General features: G+C 41.6%; 1 protein-coding gene across 1 annotated transcript; it reads right to left on the bottom strand.

Annotated features, from left to right (window-relative positions):
- Nucleotides 1-526: 526 nt before the first annotated feature.
- Nucleotides 527-6,055, bottom strand: LOC120428361 (uncharacterized). Its single transcript, XM_039593365.2, has 3 exons — nt 4,986-6,055; nt 993-1,695; nt 527-642 (listed from the first exon to the last, which is right to left on the bottom strand). The coding sequence occupies exons 1-3, from the start codon at nt 6,036-6,038 to the stop codon at nt 527-529; spliced, it is 1,872 nt and encodes a 623-aa protein (XP_039449299.1). The 5' UTR covers nt 6,039-6,055.
- Between the last annotated feature and the right edge of the window lie 6,301 nt (nt 6,056-12,356).

Here is a 12,356-nt window from a genome sequence, read left to right as displayed (position 1 = left end):
ACCAGCTGGTTAAGGGTTCAATTATGGCCCGTACATCACAGATTTACGCGAACTTGAACACTGTTCCCCCTCCAGTGGGCAGAAGAACCGAACTGAATAGTTCAGATTTTACCGCCAAGCACCAAGCCATCCAGGCGCAACACGGAAGCAGCAGTGGAGCATACTTTCGGGGGTTGTTGTCGTGTACATATTTTAGCGGAATTTTAAAGGGTCGGTCCGTGGCACCACTTTTCACTCATTTTGGGCAGGGTCGTCCGCTTGCGGAAGTTGGGAGTGCATCAGGTGTTGAGTGACAAGTTTTGGAACCTGGACCCTTTGCTAATGAGAAGGGTAACATTTTTGGGTAAAGTATTTTTTTAGTTGTAGTCACTTGAAAGTTCCAAAAATTTATCTTAGAATCTCTATAATGAATAATTGAGAAAAAATATAGCGAAAAAACAGAACAAAAACAAAAATCCAGAAACTGCCACATTACCCCAAAAGTAATTGACGGTGTCATGTTGAAGTGGGGGTGTTCGGCAACGCGTTACGGCCCCCAAAACGGTGGTGGTGATGTGATGACCGTTATTACGTGATGCAAGTTTCGTTCCGTATCGTCCCCATGGATGTACCGTGACCGGGATGGACCGACCGTCATCGTCACTTGATTGGGAATGTTATGTGGGAAATTTGAGGTGAACGTTGCGAGGAAGGCAATTTTGGTACTTTATGGGTTGAAACAATTTCTATGCATAATTTCAGCGGATTTAATCCGATTCGGCTAGTAAATGAGATTACTTGAATCCCTCTCGATTTTGTTAATAACGACGGGATTGAAAAATTGAAAAAAAAAACGTTTTAAAATCCACCTGAATGTGATTGGTGCCTTTCTCATATTTTAAAACATGATAGCATTTATGATTTATAAAATCTTTATTAGTGTAAAATGTATCATATTGAATACAACATAACAAGCATTTAGAAAGAATAATCATAAACAAACTCATGCCCACCACTATAATCATAATCATCTACGGTGTACTCTTCTCTATAACCATTAACATGCTTCTTATCAAAGCGAATCGACTCCATCGCGCGACAATACATTTCAATATATTCCTGAGTAAGTTTGGTCGTTTTGTAACAGCGCTGTATAGTGATTTTTCTTAGCATCTTCAGCTTTTGACAAAGCACCAAAACCACTGCATCGTTTACTGCATCAATTTTGAGTAGCCGAATTTCGGTTAGGTTCGGACAGAGAGAAACCAGTGCAATTAGTAAACATTCTGAAACAGAGCAGTCCGTCATACTAAGGTAATGCATTTGGTTGAAATAAGAAGCGATACATTCTTCCCTTTTTTCAAATCTGACTGATTGAAGGGTTACACACTGCAGGGCTTTAAGTTTGGAATCGAAAATTTGCGACCAGCTTGGAACTGTGCATTTGTTCAGGTTTATGGTCGTTAAATTTGGAAATGAGGCTGAGTAGCTTTTCGAGATCTTCAGGTTGCTTAAATTCATGTATCGTAAGTTGTTGTTTTTAACGTTGGAGAAGTCTACTGCCGATCCATAGTAGTTATCATTTCCGACAATGTCAATTCGAATCAATTGCGGCATTTGCTGAAGGAACGCTGCCAAGCCGGAATATTCCCTCGTATTATGGCAAATTCTCAAGTAACGGAGATCCACAAGATTCCTGCCGATTGTTTGAAGAGTCTTGTGTGGAGTGATACACCCTATTGCGATGTATGTGAGCGCACTCTATTGAATCGAGTCGAATAGGCCCCTCGTACGACGGGCTTGACGCAGCCATGCACTGACAGCGCATGGACGCAGCCACACGAACGGTGCGGTGACAGCTGACAAAGCAGGTCCAGCTCCCGTCCTCTTTACTCGTGTGACGCTCGGTCGGATCGGATGTGAGTCCGCACCGATTCTCCCGGCGGGCGATTTCCCGAGTGGGTTTATAGACCCACACATTGGCGACCGTGACGGAGTTGGAATTTTATTTTCAATTTCTAAGAACCGTCGGGAAATCGCCTGCCGACGTGTTTTTTGGTGCAGATTTGTTTGTTTGTTTTTGTGCTGGTGATTGGTGAAAAAAAAAGAGACTTTTCTTTTGGAGGAAGTATTGAAGTGAGGAAAGGGACTCAGCAAAAGCGCGAGCGTGTGAGTGCTCGGTGGGTGAGTAAAGTGAAACCGAGTTTGACAGAAAGGAATATGATTGAATCGCGTTGGGCACGGAGGTCAAATGGGCCTGCCGTGGGAAATAGCCTGGAAGGCCGCGATTGAAGGAACATTTTGTCGCGTTGGGCACGGTGGGTCAGATTGGCCCGCCGTGGTAAATAGCCTGGAAGGCCGCGATTGTTCCAAGGAAAAAGAGTCGCGTTGGGCACGGAGGTCAGATGGGCCTGCCGTGGGAAATAGCCTGGAAGGCCGCGATTGAAGGAACATTTTGTCGCGTTGGGCACGGTGGGTCAGATTGGCCCGCCGTGGTAAATAGCCTGGAAGGCCGCGATTGTTCCAAGGAAAAAAAGTCGCGTTGGGCACGGAGGTCAAATGGGCCTGCCGTGGGAAATAGTCTGGAAGGCCGCGATTGGAGGAACATTTTGTCGCGTTGGGCACGGTGGGTCAGATTGGCCCGCCGTGGTAAATAGCCTGGAAGGCCGCGATTGTTCCAAGAAAAAATGAATCGCGATGGGCACGGAGGTCAGATGGGCCTGCCGTGGAAAATAGCCTGGAAGGCCGCGATTGGTGGAACGTTTTGTCGCGTTGGGCACGGTGGGTCAGATTGGCCCGCCGTGGTAAATAGCCTGGAAGGCCGCGATTGTTCCAAGAAAAAAAGAGTCGCGTTGGGCACGGAGGTCAAATGGGCCTGCCGTGGGAAATAGTCTGGAAGGCCGCGATTGGAGGAACATTTTGTCGCGTTGGGCACGGTGGGTCAGATTGGCCCGCCGTGGTAAATAGCCTGGAAGGCCGCGATTGTTCCAAGGAAAAAGAGTCGCGTTGGGCACGGAGGTCAAATGGGCCTGCCGTGGAAAATAGCCTGGAAGGCCGCGATTGGAGGAACATTTTGTCGCGTTGGGCACGGTGGGTCAAATTGGCCCGCCGTGGTAAATAGCCTGGAAGGCCGCGATTGTTCCAAGGAAAAAAGAGTCGCGTTGGGCACGGAGGTCAGATGGGCCTGCCGTGGGAAATAGCCTGGAAGGCCGCGATTGAAGGAACATTTTGTCGCGTTGGGCACGGTGGGTCAGATTGGCCCGCCGTGGTAAATAGCCTGGAAGGCCGCGATTGTTCCAAGGAAAAAAGAGTCGCGTTGGGCACGGAGGTCAAATGGGCCTGCCGTGGGAAATAGCCTGGAAGGCCGCGATTGGAGGAACATTTTGTCGCGTTGGGCACGGTGGGTCAGATTGGCCCGCCGTGGTAAATAGCCTGGAAGGCCGCGATTGTTCCAAGAAAAAATGAATCGCGATGGGCACGGAGGTCAGATGGGCCTGCCGTGGAAAATAGCCTGGAAGGCCGCGATTGGTGGAACGTTTTGTCGCGTTGGGCACGGTGGGTCAGATTGGCCCGCCGTGGTAAATAGCCTGGAAGGCCGCGATTGTTCCAAGGAAAAAAGAGTCGCGTTGGGCACGGAGGTCAAATGGGCCTGCCGTGGGAAATAGCCTGGAAGGCCGCGTTTGGTCCAATGAAAACATGGCTTCAAATGCTGCGATTTGCGTTACTGAAATCGCTAGATGTATGGTAGGTCAGTCTGTCTAGCCGTAGTTTAGAAAATGGTGGTTCAGACTGACTCTCTGTGGTTGAAAAGTTTGAAACGGGCAAAAGGCCAGAGGTGTAGGTGTAGGTTATTGAGATTGCTTTGGGAAATAATTAAAATATAGTCACGAATGCTCTCGTAGTGAATTTTGTGACAAAGCTGTGAACAGATGATGATGCATAATGATTTGTTTAAGGTAAATTTAAGTTAATAAAAAAGATGCAAGAAATATTGAAAAGTTTTAAGAATTTTAGGAATTTCTGTATGTAGTGCTGTGTTTGCCAGAATGTAGGTCATTAAAGAGAGGGGAAGATAAGACTTGAATCATTTGGTAGTGTAATGTAAGCAAACTTAAAAACGATAAAGTAGGTTATATGCCAGAATGGTTTACAGAAACCAAGATAGAAAAAGAGAGATAGAGATAGATAGAGAGATATATATAAAGAGAGATAGATAGAAAGAGAGATAGATAGAAAGAGAGATAGATAGAAATAGAGATAGATAGAGGGATATATAGAGAGATATATAGATATATATAGATAGATAGATAGATAGATAGAGAGAGGGAGATAGAGAGATAGAGAGAGATAGAGAGAGAGAGAGAGAGATATATAGACAGAAAATCACGAAAATAACAATCATTACTTAGAAAAAGAAAATAAGCTAATTTCAAATGGTGATTTAGTCAAAGCTGAGATGGACTAACATTGGGCTGCAGTTTAGTTCGATGCATTAAGTGATATGCTTGTTAGACATTCTAACGTATCCTTCTTTTCTTTCATCAATGTTGGCAATGGATCCGAAGGGATTTGGTTTTTTGGTTTTAATGAAAACTTTTGCAGATTGCATAGGAATGCCGTTATGTAGTCGTGGCATTTATTTCATAGTTCAATTGTTTCAACAATATTTTTTATGGAGAAGAGGAGAGATGTGTGGAGTGATACACCCTATTGCGATGTATGTGAGCGCACTCTATTGAATCGAGTCGAATAGGCCCCTCGTACGACGGGCTTGACGCAGCCATGCACTGACAGCGCATGGACGCAGCCACACGAACGGTGCGGTGACAGCTGACAAAGCAGGTCCAGCTCCCGTCCTCTTTACTCGTGTGACGCTCGGTCGGATCGGATGTGAGTCCGCACCGATTCTCCCGGCGGGCGATTTCCCGAGTGGGTTTATAGACTCACACAAGTCTAAAAAACAAAATTAATTAGTAATTTTGCTAGAAAGGTTCAACGTAACGTACATTTTCGTTCAAAAACAGTTTCTGCGGTAAAGCTAAAGCCTCGACACTGGGATACTTTAGGCTCAAATTGACCACGTGGTTTCCAGTCATCGCTAGATGCTCAGTGCATTCCTTTAGTGAAATGCCTTTCAGGTTGAGTCCATCAATTGTAGTAATTGACTGCCACAAGCTTTGTACCGCGGGAAGCTCAACGGCCTTCAGAGAACTTTTGGCTGCTCTGATTAACTGGAATACTTTCTGTGGATGGGTTTCTACACAACTTCCGCTGATTATTTTGAACATTTTCAGTCCTGGGCAAAGACGCCTGAAAACGTCCAGCAGAACAGCCTGGTCAACATCGTACAGGATTAATTTTTCAAGTGAGGGGAGTGCAAATTTTACTTCGATCGGACAATCGTTCGCATCGAAGAAAAGACCACTCGTAAAGGTAAGGCTTTTGAGGTTATGTGTCGACCCCAGCATAGTCAGCAACGTGGTGATCGTAATTTGACACTTGGTAATCGATAGGCTTTCCAGATTTGCAGCAATCAATGGCCACCACGAGTTCACCTGAATGATCCTGATCTGGTCCAAAACGATGTGTGAATAGCGACTCTTGCAGGACGAAAGCAGCTCAACCTCCGCACAATTCTGATCCATAATAATGTCCTTTGGTAGCCGAAGCACAAATTTGTTCATCAACGAACTTGAACCGCCCACGACCCGATTCCAGCTTCGACAGGTCAACCGAATTTGACGCAACTGACATCCGCTCAAACTCTGGAACACCTTGGTCCAAATTTTCACCGGTAGCAACTCCAAAGCCTCAACTTCCTGCACGTCTTCAAGCCGATGCCCTTCAACCACCTTCGCCTGCTTCCACCCCAAATCCTCCCGACACTTCGAGCAGAACCACAGCAGTCCAACGCCGGCACTCCAAGCCTTCCAGTAGGACAGGTTCAGGTCCGCACAGAACGCGTGGAACTCCATCGCACATGGTCCGCTGCATTTGAGTGCCTTCTCCCGGGACGAAACAATCGAATTACGGCAGGCCTCACAGCACGAGTCAACCATCGCTGCTGTTGAACTAAAACTGTGCGAGTTGTGGATATCGCAGTGTTTCACTTATCGGACAAATGTGCTGACTAGGGCAATTCATATGCCACTTGAAAGGCGCAGTCTGAGCTGTTTGAATAACAATGCCAAGATTTGCTTAGCTAAGCTTAGAACTGCCCAACTTTGAAACAAACGGCTATCCTCCAAAATCGAGTTTTCTCGATCTTCAAGCAGTGAGAGATGTTCCAATACATCTTTACACACTAAAATAGATTTTAGTTTTGGCTGCCGTCAGTGGGGTGGCATTGGGTCTGAGGGGTGAAATTGGGTCAAAGTGATTTTTACTGATTTTACCATTTCTCAGGTTCTTCCCAATAAAACTCAATTCTGTTAAAAGGGTTGTGTAGGGGTTGTTAAGATGACTCAGCTGAAAAAAAAACTCGTCCCTAGAACAAATCCCGTCATTTGGACAGCTGTCTTAAATTGAGGTACGTTTTTGGCCAAAAAAAGACATCTTGAAAAAACAACTTTTTAATACTTTTGTTGGAATTTTTTTTTGTGTGTGTGGTCCAATCCAATACCCGCTAACCGGTAGCGAAATTATGGGAAAGTATAATTTGTATCAGACTTTGTATATGCCGAATGCTGATACAACTTATCTCAGTCCCGGGTATTAGGTGGTGATAGCCCTCGCGCTGCTTCCAACGACCCATTTCAGAATGGCAGAGATCCTAGCGACCCAATTCCGAGGTCGTTGGGCATTGTCCGGCCCCGCCTTAACATAGAAGCAAGCACCAGACGGATCCTTGATCTATCTTAAGACTCCCAATCCCTTCAGGCAAATCAGGGATCAGAGCGTATTTAATATGAGAAGAATACAACATGTTTTATAACCTTAAGATGGCCGACTGGTTAGAGTCCCAGACCATCAATCCAAAGGTGTGAGTTCGAATCCCACCTGATTCTGTTTCGTTTTTGTTCATATTCAAAGTTCAAATTCCTGATTTCAAAGGTACCGACCGGGATTTGATCCCTGAACCTTCTGCTTGTGAGGCAGAAGCCGTAACCATTAAGCCACGGAGCCGGTATTAATACTTTTGTTGGAATTGCTCGAAAAGTACATGTTTAAAAATCTCTACTTCAAACATTGTAGCATGTCAATACGATTTCTTCAAACAAGAAACACTGTTGGATGACTTGTTTTAACCATTTATATTTGTATTTGAGCATCATTTTAGTTTCACTACACCCAATGTCACCCCCTCTAAGGAGTGAGATTGGGTCAATTTTCAAACAATTGGCATTTAAGGTAGAGTTCATCAAATTCCACCATATTTTGGGAAAATGTTAGTAAACTATCTACGAACAATTCTACGTTAAAAGTTTTTCGATGTTATTTTTTTTGTTACTAAGAAATTGCGAAAGGTGTATCGTTTTTTGACCCATAGTCACCCCCACTGACGGTACGTCCAATATACCTCTTATAAGCATTGGAGTATCCAGATTTTTAAGCGAAGATGGCGTTACAATTGGTGCACGCCCGAAATGTTAATATCGCGTAGCAGTACCAACATTAGAAAAAAGTATGACTGTCATGCCATGGCACCCTTTTTTGTAATGTTGGAATCACTGCGTGATTTTGAGATTTCGGGCGTGCACCACTCGTACGCCATCTTCGCTTAAAAATTTGGATATAAGCCGATTTCTTTTCATTGCATTGCTAATTACTCATCAGGATCAACTCGATCTTCTTGCACCCTTCGACAAAGCTGTAGAGAATTGAATTTCCTACCTGGCACAAAAATGCTGAAGCTATGTTTTCCGCATTCCGCATACATTTTCGCGATTTCCCCGTATAAACTTCAACGCTCTATAGCAGGGGTGACCAAAGTATGGCCCGCGGGCCAAACGTGGCCCGAGAGGTGATTTTTTGTGGCCCGTGGACCCATTGTAGCGACCCTCACATTTATCATTGTTTTTATTACTGTGGAAAAAAAAGTTACATTGAAATCCCAGGAAAACACAAATTACTTTTATAGTTCACAACTTCAGTTGAGAACAGAAAAATGGTATTTGGTGTTCTTGGTATTTTAACCGATGTACCTTTCTCCCACGTAACAAAAATAAAAATCTTTATTAAACAAAAGGGAAGCCACCTAGGGCACCCGAGACCACAAATATTTATGGCCATAGGAGATAGGTATCATGAAAACAAACATAACGAGAGGGACATTCTTCCATATCTGATTAGTTCAGATGTGGAAGGTGAGAAAAGTAGAATAAAAATAAAATAATAATAATAAAACGTGTAGGAATGCCAGCAAGGAACAAAAAAAACGTGGGAGCAGGAAAACAGATAAAAATAACCAATGTAGAGACCTCTAGGAGGTGATACAAAAATTAACGAAAAACTTGAGGGCGAAAAGCTCACGGCAAAAAGAAAGAGAGAGAAGACAATGAAATTAATCGGGGCGAATAATAGATTGATATAAAACTAGAAGTAAAATCGGAGCTCGGGGTCAGTCCTGAATGATCTCGAGCTCTTTTAGATCGTGTATCGAATAGGCCATAATTTATTTTTCTTTATATTAAAACTATTCTATGCTTACTATCTAATCGAAAGAAAGATTCCTTCTGGACAAAGTACTACACCATATTGAATAATCATGTAAAATGACCCTTTGGCGTAAGTGATTTCAGGATTCCTCAAAGTTATGGTTAAATATTGAGATGTAACAAAAATGACTTTTTGGCGGGCATTCAAGGGTTTGTTCCGGTGGGCATACTAAGCCCAAAATCCAAAATATGAGCTTGATTGGACGTAACAGGAGCTGGCGCTCCGCCCTTCAATTTTAAATGGGATTTAACTCGTAAAAAAAGATTTTTACAAAAATGTCACTTTTTGAGGCATTTTGGCCACTGAAGCGTTTATTTTCAACATCATTGGCGTGTTGCCCAGATCCTTGCGCATCTTTTGGTATATATAACATTGAAATTTTGAGCACCCTGGAGCTCGGTACAGGCCTTCAAAGTTTGGCATTTTTTCGAAAAATCGGCCCCGGCAAAATCAAATGGCGTCTAGGGCGTCGCGAGGCGCGACGCATATCTTTTTTGCCGGGACCGATTTTTTGAAAAAATGCCTAACTTTGAAGGCCTGTACCGAGCTCCAGGGTGCTCAAAACTTCAATGTTATATATACCAAAAGATGCGCAAGGATCTGGCCAATGATGTTGAAAATAAACGCTTCAGTGGCCAAAATGCCTCAAAAAGTGACATTTTTGTAAAAATCTTTTTTTACGGGTTAAATCCCATTTAAAATTGAAGGGCGGAGCGCCAGCTCCTGTTACGTCCAATCAAGCTCATATTTTGGATTTGGGCTTAGTATGCCCACCGGAACAAACCCTTGAATGCCCGCCAAAAAGTCATTTTTGTTACACTCTATTAAATATATTCCTTTTTTGTGCACTTTTTCAGTTTTCGTTAATATAAAACGAATGATTTTTCCATACTTTGATCCCGATTATACGAAACAAATATTGCGTTGGAAAATCTATCTTATTGAAACAATGTAGGTAATAAATGCGGTTGAAAAGAGTAAATTTTGTCAAAATTTGCATCATTTTTTTTTGGAAATGAGTTATAGAACGTTAGAATATTATTAAAGGAGGAAACTGTGAAGATAGCTAAAATATATGTTTATAATAATTTAAAAATCATTACGTATGGTTTTTATTATCTGGAACTCGAACTTATTTTGCACTTCGAAACCTTCCACCTGGTGATTTGAACTTGTGGATTACGAATCTGAGTACCTAACTTCTGAATTAGGCAAAATTAAATTTATTGAAATTTTATTGAAATTTGAGGATTAATTTTTGAAAAATCCTTAAACATTAAAGTTGCACATTGTTTAAAAATAAGATTACGCATTCTTACAATGTTTGTGTCACCCCTCATAACATATATTTTAAAAAAAAATCAATCAAAATACAAGTGCATTCAACTAAATACCTTCTAATTTTCATTATTTTTGTGAAATAACGATTTTATTCAGTCAAAAATATTGAATTGATTTCAATAATTGTTGATGCAGGAAAGTTTGCAAAGAATCGCAGATGAATAATATTTGTGTTGCTATTCTGTTGAATTTTAATAAAATTTAACCAATTGATTGAGATCTGTTTGTACAACACTAATGAAAAAAATATTTATAATATTTTACTGACTTTGAGTAATTCCACTTCTCGTTTTTCCCCCGCAGTTCCGGTTCCGGTCGATGACCACACGTGGACTTTCGCCCTGCGGCCACGCGCGTCCTCAGTGCTCGTATTCAAATCAAAGCCAAAATGCAAATCAGCAGTGGCGGCAGCCAAAATGTGGTGGTGGTCCGCCGTTTTCAAGGAATTCCACTCCGAGGACTGGCCTCACCAGGTCAGGTCAAATTGGTTACACGCTGAATAATTCAAATCAAGGGCCCTCTCGAACAGGGGAGAGTGGTGAGGGGCGAGTAATTTAATTTATTACTACAGCAAATCAATTATGGTTAGGGGCCTGTGATTTTCGATACATTCGGATGGTTCTGGTGGGACATACTGACACGTTACGGTTTGGGGAACTATTCACGTGGGGGCATTTCAGGAATGCTTTATTTGGTAGTTTAAGGTGGTTATGGTCATTTTAAGTGGCTTTTATTAAATTGTAGTTGAGTGGACTCTGCAACTATTTCGGTTCAATTTAAAACTTTAATTTCACGCAACGACTGATGCTTCTTCATGCAACTAATGAAAACAGATAAAAGTTCCCAAATGAAATCACAATTTCACTGTGGTTAACCGTGATTGTTTGTCCCAGTCAGTGGCAGCCGATATTATATTCAATTTACTGAGGGGGTGCACCTTAACCGTGCATTGCACCGGCAAAAAAATAAACCCCGCGCTTAATCGAGAACAGAAAACAAGAAATTTTCCATGAAACTGAACTTGACAGGGCGCGCACAGACACCCACCTAAACGTTGCACTAAAAGCTAAGTTTCCCCCCCCCCACGTCACGTGGCATTTCCACCCACGTGGGAGTAAGTTATATAGCGTTTGGTTTTAGTTTGGGAGTTGCTCCCTTTTTTTGCTCTTCACCCTGCACTTTGTTGCAGTATAGGTACATTGGCAACAGTCACCAGAAGCTCTAAATTGTAACAGTGGGCTGAGATTTGCATACCATCAGATGTGGGATGACACTGGGCCATGAAGTGACTTTTGGCCAATGTGATTAACTATTTCGGGTATGATGGTTCATGCTTCAAATAATGGGTTAGTGAAATTTGGAAATTTCTGTGAAATTTCACCTTCTTTCAAGTCAATGCTAAAAATAAGATTTTACAAATTTATCATCCGTTCATATCAATTGAATTAATTCTCAACTCAAAAGCGTAGTACAAACTATTTGAACATTTTAGATATTCATCAGAAGAATTAAAGGGAAAATTGACCGTTAAATATCATTGCTACAACATTAAATATTCAATGATGCTATGTATATCTAAGTAAAGTTAAAACTAATAATTCAAATCACGGGGCAGAGGGCACCGATTAGCTATATTTACACCTAGAATGTTATGCCTCGGGATTCGAACCGGCGACCTCTGGATTGCGAGTCCAGTGCGTGGTCCGATTGATCTGTTAAGTTATAACACAATGCGATGATTATAGTTATCAGTTTTTGAAAAATAACTTCATTTTCTTAAAATTTAGCTTCTATATGTTTTTTTTTGTATTCTTTTAAAACTCATCAATTTTAAGATGATTTTTTTCAATTTTTAAAGTATATCCAACCTTAACCTGATACTTAGTGTTATACTAACAGGCTATCGTTTTAAATAAATTTCAAATTACAAATAAAAAAAATCACATAAAATAATTAATTTGATGATCGACTGAAACCATTCATGTAAAAGTAATGTACAGAAGATACAGTCGACATTCTCTGAGATGATACTACAGGGATCGTGATTGGAAGAAGCAAATAATTAAATTATGCTGTTAGAGGAGACTACAAATTCAATTGGATAAGAAAGGATAAAAATCGCTATGTATATCATCGATAGAATTCTATCAAAGTTTATAGAAGTTTATCAGTTCTTTTTTGAAAACTCACTTTATTAAAATAATTTTCATTCGATGTTATAACAATTTTTAATCGATTTATTTTGAGGTAGAATTCCAAACCTGAAATGTTCCAAATTGCATGCCATTATTATATTATTTATTTTTTTCTTAAAAGTCAGGCCTTTTCAGAGTATTGTTTTGAGGGTCCCCGTGAAAAATACTGATTTTTTTCGTTTT

Source organism: Culex pipiens, chromosome 1, assembly GCF_016801865.2.
Source record: "Culex pipiens pallens isolate TS chromosome 1, TS_CPP_V2, whole genome shotgun sequence".
NCBI classification, from domain to species: domain Eukaryota; kingdom Metazoa; phylum Arthropoda; class Insecta; order Diptera; family Culicidae; genus Culex; species Culex pipiens.
This window is presented reverse-complemented; position numbering and strand designations above follow the sequence as displayed.

Coding starts and splice junctions, on each gene's coding strand:
- LOC120428361 (XM_039593365.2), bottom strand. CDS start 6,038: ATGGTTGACTCGTGCTGTGAGGCCTGCCGTAATTCGATTGTTTCGTCC. Junction 1,696..4,985: donor AACTGTTTTTGAACGAAAAT/GTACGTTACGTT, acceptor ACTCCACACAAG/ACTCTTCAAACAATCGGCAG. Junction 643..992: donor AGATGATTATGATTATAGTG/GTGGGCATGAGT, acceptor TTCCCAATCAAG/TGACGATGACGGTCGGTCCA.